This window comes from Ctenocephalides felis, unplaced genomic scaffold (assembly GCF_003426905.1).
Source record: "Ctenocephalides felis isolate EL2017-DRISC unplaced genomic scaffold, ASM342690v1 CF-g0.4_SCAFFOLD_03725, whole genome shotgun sequence".
Taxonomy (NCBI): domain Eukaryota; kingdom Metazoa; phylum Arthropoda; class Insecta; order Siphonaptera; family Pulicidae; genus Ctenocephalides; species Ctenocephalides felis.
In genome coordinates this window covers 52,320-74,020 of record NW_020539879.1, presented here as the reverse complement: position 1 = coordinate 74,020, position 21,701 = coordinate 52,320, and the positions used below count along the sequence as shown (strand labels likewise).

Genomic DNA, 21,701 nt, shown 5'->3' with positions numbered 1-21,701 from the left:
TTTTTTTAAATGATTTCACACAATAAGAACATTTATTTGGATGCTGTGCCGTGTTATTCAAAGTCATTACTTTGTGCTGCAAAAGAAATTAATATATTGTCACACTAGCGTTAATATCCACTAAAAATTAGTAAAAGGCATTGAGTTATAAATTTCTGGAGCTTCACATTTTAAAAGTATTAAATAAAAATTTTGTGAGAGCTGAAATTTGTGAATAGGTGGTAGATAATTTCAAAATTTTATTAGCAATAAAATAGTTAGGTTTCATGTAACATTACCGAAAATACTTCTGGAAATTAGTATGTAAAATTAATGAATTAATGGTGATGATTCCAGATCTTGCAAAAAAAAACTAAATCTCGAATTTAAAAAAATTACAACAGTATTATTAAGACTGTCAAAACGCTTGTTTAGTTAGTCTATGTAATATACAAGTTGTAATCTCTTAACTTAATAGTCAAAACTGATACCAATTAAATAAATTAAATATGATTGATTATCAAAAGAGTGAATAAGAATAGCTAAATTATGTCGAAAGTAGTTGGAAAACATATGATAAATAGCATATTACAAGATAAATTAAAATTTATATTCATATATTCATATTTCTGCTTATTTCCAATCATCTTTTTTCAAAATACTATGGACTCTCATATAATCTGTTAAATTATACTCTAAGATTAGTATGTATTTTACTACAAGATGTAAACAAGAATGTGAGTGATTAAAAACCTATACTCAAAACTACTGATTAAACCAGTAAAATTGGTAAATTAGATAATAGCAAGGTATTATCATTTAATATTCTTCTAACTGAATAGCAATATAAACCATAATCATTATTGAGTTCTATCAAATGGTAATTTGTTAAAATGTCACTAAAGAAAAATTAGCGTTTACATTTGCAACCATAAACAAATACAAACTTTTCCTAATATTATTTATAGCTGTATCTTTACATAGTTTTGTGACAGGTACAAATTCTCAATGACTTCAAATGGCAAGGAACTGAAATAACATTCAAGAAGTGAATCATGTAAATTTATTTTGACTTTTAGTGAGAGATGAGAATATACATTTGTATAAAATCAGCATTTACATATTTTTCGAAGTTTAGTTTTCCAAAATAAAATTAAAAAACGTACAACCATTAAGAATATCTATGCAGTTTTCATTTTATTGCAAGTGATTTACATTGAATAAATGACTCCTATCAACACCCGATTTTGAATAAATTATGAAATATTGACAAATTAAACACATTTAAAACATATTAAATTAAAATCTTCTAAAACGCATAACACATTATATTATTCAATAAAATTTAGAATGTACTAATTTATCAGTTTGAATTTTTTAATGTTTCCAGCAATATTATATTATATTATATTATTGTATACAAATATTATCAGAAATATAAAATATTACCTGATTGTTAATGTAGTCTAGAAATGCTTGCTCTGATGCACTAAGATTTTTAGTTTTGCATCTTATATATTTATCTGAATCTGTACCTGTTTCATCTAATTGATTTTCATTGACATTCGTGTGAAAATGTTCTTAATGAGTTTGTGCTATAATTGTCTTCAATATCAGGCACATATTTCATTTCAAATTGAGGCTCCATGTTTCTTCCTCTGCCCATGTCATTTTCAGATGTTTCTTGTCTACAAACCACATAAAAAATATATTTGAATCATGTCTGAATACTATATAAGAATATTATCATACATCCAATTTTTTCCAATGTATACTTAAAATTTCACACTATATTACTTTTAGCTTCTCTCAGCTTTGTAAATATATAATGAAAACAATATTAAATTGAAATTTTGAGTGCTTTTTTATAAATTATAAATTACTGAAAATAATTATAGATATTTGAAATAATAAACTTAGTGTTGTTAATATCTAAGGAAAAAAAATTATCCTGGTTGATTTATCACTAAAACTTCAACTGTATTTTTGCTTCAATTGCATTATTTAGGAATTTTTCAATAAGTCCTGTATTATGTCGAATTTGTTGATTTAAATTTGTAATCTATTTCAGTTAGCCCTATGATTATTATTGATACAATTTGAATTCAGATGATATCATTTAATTGAAATTTCATGTCATGAATTTTTGTCACCTTGTGAAAACTGCCTCTAGCATATTACAGAAACAAATTAGAAGTTGCAAGGTAAAACCAGAAATCTATTTTTTTAATAAATGAAAACATGAATGCTCTTCCATTTACAAATGGAATTATCATTATTATTATATATTATATAATATATATATTGTTTTGCAACATTTAAAAACAAACAACAAAATCAAGTTGATGTAAAATTCATTAATTTCCAAAATAGAATAAAATGCTTTGAAGCAATTTGTAACTTACAGAACATTTCCGGTACATTGAACATTTTCACCAAATTCATCAATTTGATCATTTTGGCATTCCACTTGCTAAAAATTTTTAGAAAATTATAAATAAAGAATTATTTCAATAAAATCATTATAAATACCTCACTAGATTCTCTGTTGCCACAACTAAAATCAACTGGTTGAACATCATCCTGAAATTTAAAAATAATGATAACTGTTTTATGCATTCTATAATAATTCTTTCTATAGATTTATAGAAATCATATAGATGTAAATATTTAGTAATATTACATTTTTCACTTACAACACAGGAGTGTGTGAATGAAGGTGATGCTGGCGATATAATCATTTGATCTTGTTGTTCTGAAATATAATTTTGTTCGTCCTGAATGCAGTTTTCTTCTCCCAAAATATCTAATGAACTCCCTTGATCATCAAGACATAAAATATCAAATTGATTTTGGAAATTTACCATAAGGTTTTTTAGTAATATGTTATTTGTGATAACATTAACAGGTGATTTAACTGAATTTTCATTAAAGTATTTGCAGAGTGATGCATTTTGCTCAGTTTCTTCATCGTTGTTGGTAGAATTCTGGTTTGAATATTGTAAATTACTGATTAAATATGAGGCCACATTCTGGAAAAACAAGCGTTATAATAAAAAAAAATAAAGAAAAATGTTAAAATATGATTTTAATAAACAAAATATTATAACGTAATAAAATATTTTTTTTTAAATTAATAATAATATTGAGCACACATCTATATTGAAATTAAATTAATTCAACATAGATGACATCTTTCAAATAAATTTTAAGATTAAAAATTAGGTGATTTAATGGCAAAATAAATACAACATAAAATCTATTTACCTCTTGAGCATTAGCATTCATATTACTCAGTGCATTAACAGGTTGATCATTTAAAGATTCTAAAAATTCACAATAATTGAAATTAGGACAACAAAAAGGTATTACTACTAATACTGAATTTATTGATTTGTTAATAAAAACCCAATTTAACTTAATACTAAATATTAAATCTTACTTGTGGTGACCAACAAAGTTGATTGATTGTTGGATGTGAACAGTGGTATACTAGTCTCCTCACTTGAATAATCATTTAAACTAATATTAGGATCACTTTTGACTGATACTACATTTTGCATATTTGTGCCTTCTGTAGATTGCAAAATTCCAGAAACTTGAAATAAGTTTGCTGAAGAAGTATTATCAATAACAACTCTTTCCCCAGAATAATGATCACTTTTAGTAATAATATTTAAATCTTTTGGCAGCATTATACAATTGCTTATCGGCAACACATGGTCTAATATAGCTGAATTAAAATTCTGTTTTATATCTTCATTAGTGCAATTGTCCTCTTTCATATTTTCAACACATTTTTCTTGTTTAGTGGTAATTATATTATCATTTGAAGTAATCAAAAAATGTGTGAAAGCTGTGGGTTGACTTTGTATCGATTCACAATTTTTCTGTAATTTTGTATTTCTTGCGATTGTATATTGTTCCTACAAAACAAACAGGTTCGTATAAAAATCATTTAGTAATCAATTATTTAAAAAAAAATCGTTTTAAAACATAGATTTAAATATAAAGTTACAATAAAAATATACATATAGAAAGAGTAAAATTGATGCAGTAATAATGTATAAAATACCAGAACGTTCTATAGCAAAAAAAAGCAAACCTTAATAAAATATCAGAAAAAGTAGAAATGTAGAAGTACCCACAAATAAAATACTTACAAGATTTTCATTTTCCTTATGCAGCTCCGTATGTTCGCGGCAATTAACTTTCGTTTTGAAGGTTTTTGGACATGATGGACAAATGTAATATTTAACCTCATTATGTTTCTCCATATGTTTTAAAGCAGACGCAGTATTGAAATACATTGAACAATTACTAACCAAACATTTGAAAGTATCTAATGACGTGTGCGTCAACAGATGATCATTTAGAATGTTTTCATCATGAAAGCTCCTATAAAAAAAAAACATCCAGAAATTAGAGTGTATTTGTTGTTTATGTATCTACGACTTTAACAATATTGAGATCAAGTTAGATAATAAATCTACGATTCAGCTAATTATTACCTGCCACAAGTTGTACAAATATAATAGTGTTCACTGGAACTGCTATCATTGAATTTAGCCTCTTCGATTTCTGTTGAGATATTAAGATGTTAAAATATAATTATGAGATAATAATTTCAATAAATATCTTAAATTAAACTGTGGTAATATCATAAACTTGCTAACCCAAAATAAGGTTTGGAGCAAAATAATATTCAATAATTAACAATTGATATTATACAAAGTAGAATATATTATTGCGAACTATACAAATGAACTTATTCATCAGCCAATAAGATATTAAATTATTAAATTTCTCTCATGTTCATATGCAAGTAATTAATAATATAACTAGTTGTAAGTGGCATTTTGCCTCAAGGCAAGTTGTATGCACTTCCCGGCATGTATAAATAATTAACTTACAATTAGTATGAAATCAATATATTAACTTATGAGAGATTTAAAGTTGCCATAGAGCGTCATAATAATAGAAACTATTGCAGATTATTCAATTTTGAAGAAGTTCTTTTATTACACATTAATGAAAAAGGAACACATATGCCTAATACATACACGGAATATTTTCTAAAAGCGCGGCCGATAAATCAAAATTTTAAGACCATGTACTCTATTTTTTTTTTTAATCAATTATGGAAAAATGGCTTTTAAATTTTTAAAATGAGTTCATCCATATTTTGAGAAAACGTCGATGAAAGGACTAATTTTGTCTCACGACAAAAAAGAGTTGTTTTTTAAACTTTGATAAAACGCTAAAATTAAAGGACTTGTTGTAGGACCGCAATATTTTAGTGTGTTCTAATTAAAATTCTGATTTAAATCTTGATTAGTGCAATTGTCCTCGTTCATATTTTCAGCACATTTTTCTTATTTAGTGATAAGTATATTATCATTGAAGTAATCAAAAAATGTGCGAAAGCTGTGGGTTGACTTTGTATCGATCCACAATTTTTTGTAATTTTGTATTTGTTGCAATTGTATATTGTTCCTAATAATTAATATTTTTAAAAAAAATCGTTGTTTTAGAACATAGATTTAAATATAAAATTACAATAAAAATACACATATAGAAAGAGTAAAATTGATGCAGTAATAATGTGAAACATATATTAAATTCCAAAAATTTGTCAAACAAAAATTTCAACAGCTAATTTCAAAGAAACGGCCCGTCCGATCTTTACCAAAAACTAATCAGCACGATTCTCAACTAATATCTATCAAACAGTTCTCGACATTCTTAAAATTGATTTAAGAATGCAGGCTAAAAAATATTTTATTCAATCCATGAGTTGAGTAAACAAGAGTTATGTAGATAAAACAGACACTCTGTTTACCTGAAGTCTGTTCAACAATCTGCTGATCACATATTTTCGGATTATTATCGCTCGTGCAATTGGTAGCGAAATGTGTTTGGAGTTGGCTCGATGTACGAAATGACCTGTCGCATTCACGACATATAAAAGGCTTCGTTCCAGTATGTAACCTGTCAGAGTTTATAAGCTTATTGAGTAAATAAAATTTAATAAAGGTAATGTTTTAGTTGATTAGGATATGTAAAACAAAATATTGATTGTGATGAATCGGCATTGTAACATTATGAAATTTGAGCCACAATTACATAAGAGATATTCAAATCATGTGAATCGAATCGGTATTTGGCATATCATTAATAAAAACTTAGTTGAAAATGTTTTTGTTTTGTTAAATATATTACTGAAAATTACCTCGTGTGTACTTTTAAACTTGATGATGATGAAAAAAGTTTCTGGCATATAGGACACACAAAAGTCTTCAATCCAGTATGGGTCTTAAGGTGGGCTGTTAGTGTTGATTTTACAGTAAATCTACGATAGCACTGAGGGCACTGTAAAACAAAATAATTATTTTAAAATATATCAACAAATACACAATAAAATCCTGAAGTCTCAATAGTTTCATAAAGCTCATAGAAATTTAATTAATTTGTCAATAATGATTCATTTAAAGTTTAACATTTTTTTAATAACTTGTTTATTTATTTATTCATTTTTTATTTCAAAAATTTTAACGTTAAATTGTTGTAATGGAAAATCTTCATTACTTTTATGATTATTTTTTTGAAGTTTTAGAATAGTTGAAATGTTTACAATGTGTGATCTTTTTGCATATATTTGATAGATTTTTGTTTTTTAAAAGAATATTTTCAATTCTTTGAGTCTTCTGAAATTTACAAAAATATTTGATGATTTTGAGCAAATATTTTACAAAACTACAATATCAGTATAGTTACTATAATATATAATATAGTAAATATTATGATATTTCAGTTTAAATTTATAAATTTATGAAATGTTCCTCCAAATGAAGCAAAAATGATTATGAAATCCAATAAATAATATAGTTCAAAGTACTAAACTTATTAAATATACATATAAATTTTCCACAACCTTAAATGGTTTTTCCTTAGTATGTATCCTCAAGTGCCTAATCAGATCAGAAGGTTTTCTGAATTCTCTAGTACAGTAGTTACACTGCCGCCATTTGATGCCACCAATCTTTCGTTGCTTGACAACATAACAACGCAATTTATCACCATGCAGATTGTCAAATACTGTAATGTTATTCACAGTATGGTTTCCTGGCTCCTCTTTCGGCGACGTTAAGGTCGGAGCACAATACTTGATTACAAAAACAAATCAAAAAAATATTAACAAAAAAAAAACAACAGAAAAGATATTACATACATACACATATACAATATAACTTATATATATATATTATATATATATATATATATATATATATATATATTGAATAGTCTTGAATTTGATGTTGATATATATATGTTTAGTTTGAGTTAAAAAGTCGAGCATTATATCAATAAAAATAGTATGAGAGTATTTTAGTAATTTATTCTTTAAAATCCATATGTTTTGGCTAGCATCTTAGCCTTCATTCAGTGGTAATCAATTTAACTATAAAAATTAAAACTAAATAAATAATATGTAAGAAATTTTATAGAAAAACAATAATAATGATAATAATAATAAAACAATTACAATTTTGTATCCTAATATAACATATGAAACCATTATTAATCCATGGTATGAGTATGTGCACATTGATAAAATATATATTTTTTAACATCACAAATGGTAAAACAAATGTAAAATTTTAGGATTGAAAAAATCTATATTATGGTTTAATTTAATATGCTCAGTTAACATCGTCTTAAATTGCTTCGGATTTGTTGAGTTATTTTTATGTTGATGAAGGCGCTTACTCAGGTTTTGGCTAGTTTCTCCGATATGAAAAAGTTCTCAATTAGAAAAATTAATCTGATATACCAAGTTCCTAAGGCGGTCAGAATTAAACTTAGATTTAATTTGTGTAAAAATTGAACTAAGGGTTGTATCGCAATTACATACCAACAAAATGCCACATTATTGAAACAGTTTTTTCCACAAAAAACATAAATCTTTTATGTAGGTAGGCAAATGATACCAGTATATGACTCCAAGTCTAAATGATTTTTATGGTCGATGAGGTTGTTTTGTTTGTTGAAAATGTGGGGGAATCTTTGTAGGATAACAGTTATTTTTTAGTGTGCTTATTACCAGATCAATGTTGGTGTTCCAGAAATTTTTATCAGGTAGTCGTATGACGTGGTCTGTTACATTTATTATTGTTGCTATTTTCATTTTAAGATGGTAGTATAAGTCGTAATTTATGTATAGTCCGGAGCTGGTTGGTTTCTGGTACTAGTTAGTAATTAGTCGATGGTCATTTGTACGTATTAGTCTGATGTCTAGTAAGCTAATCGAACTCATTGTCTCTAATTCCGCAGTAAACTGTTTTTTTATTAAAATTGTTAAAATTATATATCGTCTACATAGTGGAAATAAAAGATTTGTTTATTATAATTTTTAAATATTTTGTTTTGTATTAGTTGCAAGGAAATTTCCACTAATGAGGGAGATGCGAGCGATCGCATTGGGGTGCCAAAAATTTGGTAATAATTTTAGTAATTTTATTACAAATTATATACATACCAAACCAGGAAAAACACAAAAAAATTATATAAAATTTATTGAACACTAAACTTGTGTAAAAGAATATTATAACTAATATAATTAATAAAAGAGAAATTAAAGGAGCACATATTGCCCTCCAATTATAATCAAGGTTACGCGGCACGTGCGGTAGAGTGAGTGAATGCGGGGTGTAAGAAATAAAAGAGGAATGATTTGCATATATTGTAAATGTGCATATTGTATATGTATATATATCTATATATATATAATATATATATATATATATATATATATATCAAATATATATATACCAAATCATCAACACAACAAATATATTTCTACACCATACTTTTTATACAAAATCGCAGTAAAACACAATTTTAATTTTTTGAATAAAAACTTGAAGTGCGCCAAATTTTCGAAGTGCCATTAGAAATATCAATTATCTAAAATGCTAAATAATAATTGTATATATATATATATATATATATATATATATATATATAGGCGTTTTTATTCAAAAAATTATAATTGTGTTTTACTGTGATTTTGTATAAAAAGTATGGTGTTGAAATATATATGTTGTGTAGACAATTTGGTAAGTAATATTTGATCCAAATGTTTGTAAGTTACGAAAGGTGCAATTTAGTACTTCCTAACAATTGAATTTGATTTGCTTTTTGTACAAGGACTCTGACGAATATAAATATGTACAATTAACAGAAAATAACTAATAATTAATAAAGAAAGTATTATAATAATTAGTAAAGTGTTGAAAGTAATTAAGTTTTGAAGATTATCATATTAAATCATATTATAAAACGTAAACACTTTCAAATATACTGTTACCTTTTTCTCGAGGCCACTATTGTTGACTGCCTGTTGTAAAACATCTATATTAGATGTCATATTTTGCAGCTCTGACAATTGATTCATAACAAGTTTAATGTTATTCATTGGACTATTTTCTGTCGTCGATATGTTCTGAAAAGTAAATTAAGTTAGTGAAATGGAATTGTATTATGAATTATATCCCAAATTTTTTGTACCTACTCAAAAAATAATTTTAGAATTTTATTAATATAATTTCAATTTCAAGTCTGAATCATTTTTATAACCTTAATAGATTGTTAACTTTATTAAAACATTTATATTGTACTAACTAAACAAGTAGTTCTAAAATCTACTTACTGCAGGTGAATGTAGTTTGTTCATATGAGAATTCAAACTTCCCAATCTTTTAAATACACAAGAACATTTCTGACACGAGAAAACTTTCTTTGTAGTACCTATTTTAACACTTTCTATATTGACTGGGTGCACGCGTTTTCGATGCGCTACAAGGTTGCCTTTTTGAGCAAATTTTGCTGGACAAGAAGTACAGGAATACGGTTTAGCACCTGCAAATTTATACATAACTAATTATTTGAAAGTGATAATGCAATCAATGAGTTTTTTTTTGAAATTCAATTATGTAATAACTAAATGATAGAGATTATCTCTGTGAATTACTATATTCTGTATATTCTATTAAATCATTTATTGTTCTTGTAAAATTCAATGTATCATGCAGTTTAAACAGTTTACATACCGACATTAAATTGTTTACATAACAAAATTATTTCAAGGCATTAATAGCATTCCCTAGGTATAGAAAAACATGCAAATTAATATTTGCAAGAAAATGAAATCACATTTTACAAGATTTTTAACAAATTTCATGTAGTATTTTAAACCAGTCTAATTTTATTTGAGCTTATCAATATTTTATTTATCAATCTGTTTAAAGTACCTGTATGTTTGACTCTGTGTATAATCAATGATCCTTTTTGAGAAAAGCCTCTATTGCATATATGGCACTGAAATTTCAAATAAATATTTAACTTAGAACAAATATTGAAACCTTATCTATGATTGAAACATTGATTGTAGTAAGGAATACTTACCATTAATATTGTAATGTTTAATTATATATTATAATTTAATATTAAAATATTAATTCCACAGATATTTAAGTTAAACTAATTGTTATTAGTTACTAACAGTAACAAACATTGCCATTTTCAATTATATGCAACTATTTTTAAATGTCTAAATTTATTATCTTACTAAGCGTTTGTTTTATTGTTTATCCTTAAATATTTAAAATAAACTAAAAAACAATAAATAAATAAGTTTCGCATATTACAGTTAAAGTTACATGATGATATAAACCTATCAATTCTTAATTATGTTTTGATTATATAATTGACAACAGATACAATAATATTTTATTTTCTTATGACTTTTTAATTATCATTTCACATTGTTTTAATAATATTACTTAAAATAGTACAATTCTATGTAAAACATAGATTTTATGCATTTATGATTTTCAATTAATACTAACCTTATATGGTTTTTCACCAGTGTGACACCGAAAGTGCCTTTCTAATTGACTTGGTTTTTTAAAATACTTTTTGCAAATGCTACAATTTAATTTTTTCCCATGCTTTAGTTTTCCATGATTGGTCTTCTAAAAATAAATAACAAGATTTACATAAATAGCAATGAAAAAATAATTAATATTTATTGCAGGGAGATCTTGTAAACTACAGTATACTATTTTGAACAAACACATAAAATAACTTATTTTTACCTTAAAAATAGTGCTTTATGTGAAAATAGAAGTATTAAGTTTATTATTGCTGTTATTTCAAATCTTTTCATATCACTGATTGTCAACAAATTTAAAGAAATGTAAAAAGAGATCTGTATGAAACTAGATCATTCCTTAATATATTGACAAATTCTTATTCAAGATAAGATATATTATATTGATAGCCACTTTGAACTTTTTTATTAGGTTTAAGAATCCTAGGTTATTCAAAAAGCAAATATTTGTACATATGACTAATAATCATTTTTTTTGCAACTAAATTTCTGCATTTCTGTTATCATTGAACCGATGGTCTACTAAAGTCATGGCTAACATGTCTCTTTTTTGTCGTATTTCCGAAATTGCTAAATCTGATCCACAAAATATCATTGGGCACATGACAAAACAAATTGAATACATAAAATAAAGAACTCTTTATAAAATGTATTATTTCTAAATTAAATAAAAAATACTTACTTTACCATCAGTGTTTTCTGAATTAAGACTTAATAAATTTTCTTTTCCTGGATAAGATTTTTCTTCAACACATGCTTTTTTATGTTGCTCAAGCAAAGCCTGTAATAAATGTGATTATAAATTAAATTAGTTAAAGATAAATAATGTTACTGTCTAGCATGTAATATTTTATGCAATTTTTAGACTTCGGCAAAAAATGCTTCATATTTGATAATTTTAGAGCAAATTTTGGATAGAGGGGTTTGTATAGAAAATATAATGGTTTGAAAAGAAGCTTTGGAAGCGACAAATTCATGTTGTTATTTAATGCATAGAAACAAAATTAAGATACACCTTAGAATAAAACTTTGATTAGAAAATTAGATGTGAGACATCTTTATTAATGATAATAAATTATTTTAATGATTTGCAAATTAAATTGATATTTAAAAATTCTCTAACCTGAGTTTCAACAGAAACACCACAGTTAACGCAAAGTATATTGTCATCTACACAGTGTAGCATGAGATGAGCTCGAAGGCTTGCTTGTCTACTGAATATCTTTTGACACTCTGGACAGGAATGCAATTCTGTCTCATGAGTTGCCATATGCAGCCTGTAGTTACACTAATAATAAAAAATTTGAAATTTTAAATAGAATAAAAAAAACTAATTTAAAATTCTCTTATAATTATAGCAATGCATGATATAAAAAATATCAAATACATATATTTTACCATTAAATTAAATGAGGCATTGCACTTGGAACATTGATAAGTTTTTTCTTTTATATGCTGTTTTTCATGCTTGCGTAATTCTGCATATAGATCATATTCTTTATCACAAAAGGAGCACTGAAATGGACCCTAGATAAAAAAAAACAATCATAGTAGTTATTTAACATAGGTTTTCACTTTAATCTTAAAATTGCATTATAATTTCAATTTGCTCTCTGTTAGCAATCATTATTACGATTATGTATTTAATTATTTTCTTAACATTTTACTGATCATTTAACACAAAAAAAAGCAATAATTGAATGTATCTTCCAAATGATCCTACAAAGATTTTATGACCTATTAACTCTTGATTCAAGTGAATACTTGCCAATCGTTCAATGCGCGGTCTTACAGTGCCATCTTTTCTTGGTCTTCCTGGTCCTTTTTGTAGAATTTGTTTGTTATTTTGATATTTTTTCTCTAAAGGTGTTTCTTCTACTACTTTATGTACTCTGAAGAAAATATAATTTTATTAGTAATTTAATTACTAATAGAAGAAAAAATAATCATGATGAAATATCAGCCATATAAAAAAGTATTAACATATATGTTATCTGAACTAGGTCATCAAACCATTGAATTTCATTAGAAGGTTATATATATTATTTGAGTTGATTGTAATAAATGTAATAACTCTTCTAAAATAAGTTGTTACATTACGCACTACTTAAATAAAGTAGTTATGAAGATTATAGTCAATACATTGAAATCAACCACCTCGCATAGTTTAAAATAAAAATAAAGAATTTTCTTTATATATTTATATAAACAAGCATGCACATACTTAAAGGTATTGTGATTCTCCGGCAATAAAGTATTTTCCTCTGAGACAAATCCATTAAGTTCACTCGGAATTTGACATATTTCATTGCATGTTTCTTGTTCAAAACTTTTCTGTGTCTTATTACTGAAAATGAACAAACAAATATACACACACACATATATATATATATATATATATATATATATATATATGCATATGTTTGTCAAATGTACTCTAATGTATTACTTATTTATTCATTATTAACAGATTATCAGATACATTTTTCCTACTTTGCACAATGCATATTATGTTAGAATATTATTTAAAGTAAATGATATGATATACAAAATCATGCTAAAACCATTTTTAAACTGAGAACATCAAAGCATTAATACACAATACAGATCAAACAGATAATTTTTTGGGGTTTGCAGAATTCATTTAAGTCTCAGAAATATTTTCAGCCATTGCTGTTAGTATGATAGCATTTTATATACTCATATTTTTTCTCTTTTGTAAGCATCTTTAGTTCGATGCTTTTCACTTATTAAAATTAACTGCAGAAACAAACTGAATAATTTATAGATTTTTTTTAAATTGCAAAAGGCTATGTTTCATTAATGCTTTATAAAAATTATTAGCACTACTTATTGAATGTTTCATGGCATAATTAATGTAGACTTTGCATCATAATTTGCATGTCATTATTAAAATAATTTTACCTGTTTTTAGAAATAGTGAGCCCAATATTTTTTGGTACATCTTTTGCTTGAGGGTGTTCCACATCGCTACTAAACATATAACTCTCATTCCTTTGCAAATTATCCTCATCTTGCAAAATTATCTAGCCATGAATAATTTGTTTATGAAATGCTTAAATAATTAATTCAAATACATTTATCTACAAATACCTGATTGGGTTCAACAACATAATTACCATCAGGTAATTTTTTGAGCAATATGTTATGATAACCGATGTCATTGCCATTTGTGCCAGAAACTATTTGTATTGGTAAATTGATATACAAAATATCATTTTCGTCTTCTGTGAAGTATATATTTTATTTTGATTATTTATTTTACAAAAAAAACAAAGGCTAAAATAATATTTTACAATTTCATAATATGAAACAGAAACAAACAGAGATTTGTGATGTGTCATATGTTATTATTAAAAAGTATTCGAAATTCAGAAATAACAAATCTAGTTATAAATTTAAGAAAAATATAAATATATATCCATGGTTAAAATTCAAAACTGTCAACTTGTAACAACTAAAATGTTTCACTATAAAATTTATATGTATAAATATATGAATACCTTTTGGCATAATAATATGAACCCTAACAGATATTTATTTTAAAACAAACATTGGATACATTAGAATCCTTTTAAGAATTGAAAAGAAAATGTCAAGAAACATTGTAAATTGTAAGACATTAGAATGCATTAGGCATTAGAACATATACACCTAGACATATACATTGGAACATTAGCCTTGAAGTTGGTACTAATTCTTAAAAACGGCAACGAGCCGGCAACAGTGCGAACGTGAAGTATGCTTATGCTTATTAATCTATGAAGTATGCCATCTATATCTACGTATCTATGGATTTTGCTCCCTGCTTAACGTCACAAATAATGGCATCCTAAACAATATAATAATATAATAATAATGAATGGCATTTCTCGCTAACAGATATTTTAATATAGCGATTTGAATAGTTTTAATTTATTTGAATATTGTTCAGAGTGATACTTTTTATATTTGCTGTAATAAAAATGATTATTATGATAACTTATATTATGAAAGGAAAATATATTTAAACTTTTAATTGATTACCCAAGAGGATATTGATTTGTATATATCTACTTGAATATGAATTTGAACAGTTAACATTATCTTCAAATTTTTAATATAATTTAAAATTATTGGTTACTAGCAAAAACGTCAAGATGTCTAATTACGTGTTGAAAGTCAAATCAAAAGAAGGACAGCATATTTTAAGAGATCTCAAATCTTCCATGACTCTGGGCGATCTTTTACTGAAACTTTCATGTTGTACATCGATATCTAAACACAATTTGCAAATTTTATCGGGTTTTCCGCCTAAAGCATTAGATTTATCTGATGAGAGTAAGACTTTAAAGGAGAGTGATTTGAATTCAGGAGATACTGTTATTGTTGTAAAAAATATTGAGAGTGTTAGTGAATGTTCAATTGATCAATATAAATCTGTTCCTGGTGTGCTGATGAAAAAAGTGGTGCCTGCTGATAATTCTTGTCTTTTTACTAGCATTGGTTTGTATTGCTTTTATTTTTAGCACAGTTATGTACTTAATTTATTTTTAATGAATTTTAATTATGTAGTTTTAATTAATTTTCAATACATATATAATGGTTTATTATAATTTATTTTCCAAAATGAGATAAAACAATTCTTCGCTGGATTTCTAATTCGCTTTAATTGATTGCTATTATTTTGATTAATTTAATAGCGTGTGGCAATTTTAAATTGCAAATCGCTTCAGGCTGACACAAATTGTGCTTATAGTTTATATATTTTATTTAGACTTAATTCTTTAAGTTTTACTGTGATAATTAAATCCTGACCTATGATTTTAATCTAATATTTTAATTCAGTGTCAATTGTTACACATTGACTTACATATAATACAGTCTGCTGTTTTATCTGTGCCTGTTGTTGATTTGCATTGTCTGTTACCTTAATAGTTGTACGTATTTTGTATGCGAACATGTGGACTCAACAAATATTGTTCTGTGGAATACTAGATCAATTTTTTTTTAATCGATTATAAGTGGTTGGAAGTCTTTATATGAAAAATATACTATCCATTCAGTTATAACTATATTTGTTTTTATGAGGAATGTCATATATTACAAATTAACTTGTGATAGATAAAAACTTAAATTTGCTCTTATATATATATACAAGAACAAATGTGATAGGTAGCCAATCCATTTCAATATTGGATATTCTTGACTTAATTCACCAATTGATTGTCATTGACTTATTATACTTTTTTGTGAGTGACAAGTTATTTGAAAATGGTAAATATTTGAATGGAATAATTGAATCAAGAGATACCATTTGAGAAGAATATTTTTTTCTTCAAATATCCTATTTCAAACGGTAGGTTCAATAATATTGCACCTGATTTTTTTCAGAAATAATTGCATGCCAGTGCATAACTTTGATACATTCAAGTTCTGAAGCAAAATGATTATTCAACCAATTTTTAATTGCAAGTAATATGATGGCTTTCCAGATATATCCAGTGAATTTTAAGAATTCAATAGAATAGTAAACAAAATCTGCGACTTCGACAATATGGTCGATTGATTTGAACGATATTAGATTGCCAGGTAATGACTATTATATCTTGAAAAGTATATTTCATAACATGCTATCTAATGTTTGTCTATACAATAGCTTGTTTACATAGCTATCTATAATTTATATAATTGGCTTGTAAACCTGGAAATGTACCTTCAATCAAAGCATCTTTATTAGTTACAATTATAGATAAGGAAGTCTCCAATGTCACGAAAATTGTATTGAAATCAGGTTCAAGCATTTAAATTGTTCTATTGTTACAAGGCATGATTTGCTGATTTTCGTAAATTTTGTAAATACCGCATCTCTAAATTCTTCTGAAGATACACTCAAATCTAAGTTATGTCAAAAAATATAAATAAAAAACTTTTCTTATGTGATTTTCACCTATTTATTATATATCTTAATTATTCCTGATCAAACTAATTATTTAATTTGAATATTGATATAGTATTTAAAAGAAGCACTGCATCAGTTAGCAGTTAGCATTCTGCATATTAAATTATAAGAGAAATTCGAAAATGAATTATTAGCATCATTATACTTATAATTTTTATTTAGAAAATCAATTGAGTGTAACAAAAAATAATTTTTATAATGAAAATGCTCAATTTTCTATTATTATATATTTTTCAATACTCAATACTGAGATATTTATATACTCATTTATTTTTATCATACCATTTTGATAAGATTTATGAATAAAATATCATGAATCCAATTTTTAACTTCCAAAAATCAAAATCATATTACGGAAATACTTATTGTCATGAAACTTTTTAAATGTCCTGTTTTTTTATGGTCATTGGACACTATTTTTATATATTTGTGTATTCTCATCAAACTCTTATTTTTAGTGATATTATAAAATTGTGTCTTATAGCAAAGACAATTTTAATGCATAATATGAAGCTCATTTGGCTTCCTTGAGAGTCGCTGGCTATATCACTTCAAGTTTACACTTCTTCATTCTCATTAGCATTCGAAAAAAGAAATGTGTTTGTTCATTTCAATGCACATATGAGGCAATTGTTTGTGATTGTTTTTTTTTTATTGGAAATTCATAAACGCCTATATGAAAAGATGTGGTATTATGAATGTTTGTTATTAAATTCTTTGTATTGTTGTTAAAATGCATTGTGTAGTTGCTCTCACGTACAAACAAGTTGTGTATTTCATTTAGCATTTTATTTCATTTATATATATATATATATATATATATATATATATATACTAGCTGACCCAGCAAACATTGTTTTTCCATAAAAAATATGTCTAGTATGAAAATAACTAATTGATTGCAAATTGGCATGTAAGTGAAAGGGGCAGCTAACAAAAAACATATGAATAGTTTATCAACCATCTGCCTGAGATATGAAAATAAAAAAAAAACAAAATGAAAAACATTTCTTTATTTATTTACTATTAACAAAACAAACTAGGTACGTTCCATCTTCAGAACAATTGTCAAGAAACATGATCTTGATAAGATTTAAGCAAACAATATGTTTAAGAAAAAAAGATGATGGATTTTTTATATATAAAATGAATAAAATTGTGGAAAAAATGATGTACAGAAATATGACAATATAATCAAAATGAAAATGATAAAAATAAATGAGTCGATTATATAACAAAATATTAAAAATGTTAAAAAATTTAGAAAGTTTTAAGAAAAAGTTACTGAAAAAAAAATCTGAATTAATTACTACATGTATGATTGTTTTTTCACTAACACTTTTCACTAAAAAAGTTTTTAACAAATTCTATAAATTCTTTTCAGACGAAGAAGCAAATTTTGTAATTCAAAATTTCTTTAAATTATGTCTTTTTTGAGTTTGTTATGTGAGACAAATAGTATTATTCTCTCGATGTTATGAGACGAACTATTGGTAGCAAACTGATGGTCCTGAAGATGGAACCTACCTAGTTCCGAAACGCCGACAATAAATAAATAAAGAAATGTTTTTTTAAAAAAACTGTTTTGTTTTATATTACTTTTTGGATTCTTTGTTTGAACCTCTACAAAATCTTTACAAATCCAAGACTCTGCCATCTAATATATAATATATATATATCTTATATATTCGTAATAATTTTGCAGCCCAATCGTCGAATTAAAAAAAGATTAAATAACAAAATTCTTTATTGCATTAAACGTTTTGACACTTGATGTGTGTCATCATTCAGTAATCTAAAAAACATATAACATAAATACAAAGTTGATGATAAATATAAATATATAAAAAGGAGAAAATTATACAATCCAAACCACCAGGAAATGAAACAGAAAAAATTAATTATGATGCAAAATTGATTGAACATTAAATTTGTGTAAAATAATAAAATACTATTATATTAAGAAACGAGAAATTGAAGGAGCACACATTGCCCTCCTATATTTCATGTTATTAATAGCGGTGCATTATGGACACTGATCAAGGTTACAACGCAAGTGTAGCCACGCACGTGTAATGAAGGAGTGGGAGCGGGTTGTGAGAAACGAAAGGGGAAAGAGAAACAGAATTGTTAGTTTCTTATTTTTTTATTTTGCACAAATTTAGTGTTCAATCAATTTTACATCATAATTATTTTTTTCTGTTGTTTTTCCTGGTTTGGTATGTATAATTTTTTCCTTTTTATATATTTATATTTATCATCAACTTTGTATTTATGTTATGTTTTTTAGATTACTGAATGATGACACACATCAAGTGTCGAAACGTTTAATGAAATAAATAATTTTGGTATTTAATCTTTTTTTAATTCAACGATTGGGCTGCAAAAATATTACAAACATGTATCAACGTTGACAAAACTCTCATCATATCTTATATATATATATATATATATATATATATATATATATATATATATATATATATATATATGCGTGTGTGAGAGAGATTAAGTTTATTTTAAGTTTGCACACAAGAAAGCTATAAAGTGATGAATAGATTTTCTTAATAATTTCTCATATAAACATCTCTAACCACATGATCAATTAAAAAATTGAATTTGGAATTACGTTTCCATTGGGCAACGTATATAGAGTCCACTAGATATGTGTAATTTAAATTTATTTAATTTCAGTTTTTTAATTTTTTCCTTATTGAAGCAAAACAAAATTTAATTTTTAGAAAGTGTTTCAATAGTGTTTCGGCACCCATTAACCCCCTCCAAAAAATAAATGCATTAGATGAATTCGGGGCATAAATTGTTAAATTATTTTAACAGGTTACGTAGTTAATGGAAAGATTGATCTAAGTATTGGGAATTATCTGCGACAAATTATTGTGCAGCATGTTTCTGCCGATCCCAACACATACTCAACAGCTCTGTTAGGTAAACCAAATAAGGAATACTGTCAATGGATTTCGAGACCCGAATCTTGGGGCGGCGCTATTGAAGTGTCCATATTGAGTGAATTCTATGGAATCGAAATTGCGGTAGTTGATACTCAAAATGCGATAATAAACAGATTTGGCGAAGACAAAAAATACAATTCTCGCGTATTTTTAATATTTGATGGGATACACTACGATCCCTTGTACATGGAATTGAATGAGGCATGTTTTCTGTATGACATAGATATGTGTTGATTTTTCGGTATTTATTAATTGTAATTTTAGGACACATTACCTCAAACCATATTCCCTGCACAAGATTTGTCGATTCTGCAATTAGCGCAAGAGCTAGCTGAAGAAGCAAAAATATCGAAACAATTTACTGATGTGAATAAATTTAATTTAAAATGTTTACAGTGTGACGCACTTCTAACAGGACAAATTCAGGCACAATCACATGCTAAAGAAACTGGACACACCAGTTTTGGAGAAATTTTTTAATGAGTTTATTTATTTAGTGTAATGTCTTATTTAATATACAGTGCTACAAATATTGTATTTTTCTAGAAATAAAATTGTTGATATGAAATGGTTGTTTTTCCATGTTATCAATGTTCAACAGTGCGGTTGGTCGAGGTGGAAAAATAATATCTTGATTTATATATACTAATATATACACATATACATTATATATATATATATATATATATATATATATATAATAGGTTGCGGAAAAAGAAATCCATTATTTTTCGGTAGATGGCTGTAGTGATCGATATCTCGTAAATTATCGATCAAACAATTTCAAATTTATGCTCGTTGTCAAGGTAACAGTTCGCACTAAAATAATTCGTTTGCAGTTTTTTGTTTTGTCCATTTAGTTCTGAGTTACACGGCGTTAAAGATGGAAGTCAACAAAGAGAAAATTCGGTACAATTTACAGTTTTTCTTTGATAAGGGCGAAAATGCAAGTCAGGCGGCTGAAAATGTGCTTCTCAGCTAATTACGCGCAATTTTGGTTTCGTCGATTCCGTTCGGGTATTTTTGACGTTAAGGATGCCCCTCGCACAGGCAGGCCCGTCGTCGAAATTGTCGACAAAGTCACTGAAATCATCGTCATCAGACATCTATTGTCAACAACTGGACCGTATGAAGCGAGCAATTGACCAGAAACGGCCAGAATTGGCCAACAGAAGAGGTGTCGTGTTCCATCAGGACAACGCCAGGCCACACACTTCTATAGTGACACTCCAGGAGCTTGGTTGGGAAACTCCAGGAGCTTGGTTGGGAAGTTTTGATGCATCCACCATACAGTCCGGACCTCGCACCAAGCGATTACCATCTTTTTCTTGCATTGCAAAACTTTTTTAGTGATAAGAAATTGGCATCAAGGGAAGAGTGTGAAAATCAATTGCTGGAGTTTTTCGCTAATAAGGACCAAGACTTTTATGAGAGAGGCATAATGAAGCTACCATTAAAATGGCAACAAATTATAGAACAAAATGGTGCATATTTGACCTAAATCGGACAATGCAAAACATGTTAAACAAAGTCTTGAAGTTCACGTAAAAATAATGGATTTCTTTTTCCCCAACCTAATATATATATATATATATATATATATATATATATATATAATAAATAGAAAACAGAAAATACATAGAAAATAGAAAAAATTACATAGAAAATAGAAAAAAATGATGTATCTGTATATATATATATTATATATATATATATATATATATATATATATTATCAATAATACTAAAGCGTGAAATTATTATGTAAAACATTTTTGATGTTTTATTGATTTCAATAATTTATATAAGTTATTTGAGAAATGTTCATACTAGTTTAG

At 26.3% G+C, this 21,701-nt stretch overlaps 3 protein-coding genes across 3 annotated transcripts in view; 2 read left to right on the top strand and 1 right to left on the bottom strand.

Moving 5' to 3' along the window:
* The window catches only part of LOC113391004 (N-terminal kinase-like protein), a 6,171-nt gene extending 4,732 nt beyond the window's left edge, over nucleotides 1–1,439 (top strand). The window contains 1 exon segment of the mRNA XM_026626990.1: nucleotides 1,413–1,439. Coding sequence (XP_026482775.1) covers nucleotides 1,413–1,439 — 27 coding nt within the window.
* On the bottom strand, nucleotides 2–14,568 carry LOC113391002 (zinc finger protein 236-like; the record flags this gene model as incomplete). The annotated part of the gene is given in 24 exon segments (XM_026626989.1): nucleotides 2–76; nucleotides 1,429–1,667; nucleotides 2,385–2,452; nucleotides 2,512–2,562; nucleotides 2,676–3,011; nucleotides 3,247–3,305; nucleotides 3,422–3,905; nucleotides 4,143–4,377; nucleotides 4,491–4,560; nucleotides 5,822–5,970; nucleotides 6,212–6,351; nucleotides 6,914–7,144; nucleotides 9,350–9,484; nucleotides 9,692–9,900; nucleotides 10,293–10,359; nucleotides 10,890–11,015; nucleotides 11,616–11,714; nucleotides 12,057–12,221; nucleotides 12,332–12,460; nucleotides 12,702–12,825; nucleotides 13,158–13,280; nucleotides 13,859–13,980; nucleotides 14,048–14,181; nucleotides 14,458–14,568. Coding segments are annotated over 23 exon segments (3,399 nt in total). The 5' UTR covers nucleotides 14,468–14,568.
* Nucleotides 14,569–14,914: 346 nt separating this feature from the next.
* Nucleotides 14,915–20,344, top strand: LOC113391001 (ubiquitin thioesterase OTU1-like). The gene is made up of 3 exons (XM_026626987.1): nucleotides 14,915–15,439; nucleotides 19,734–20,065; nucleotides 20,129–20,344. The coding sequence occupies exons 1-3, from the start codon at nucleotides 15,094–15,096 to the stop codon at nucleotides 20,342–20,344; spliced, it is 894 nt and encodes a 297-aa protein (XP_026482772.1). The 5' UTR covers nucleotides 14,915–15,093.
* Nucleotides 20,345–21,701: the final 1,357 nt, after the last annotated feature.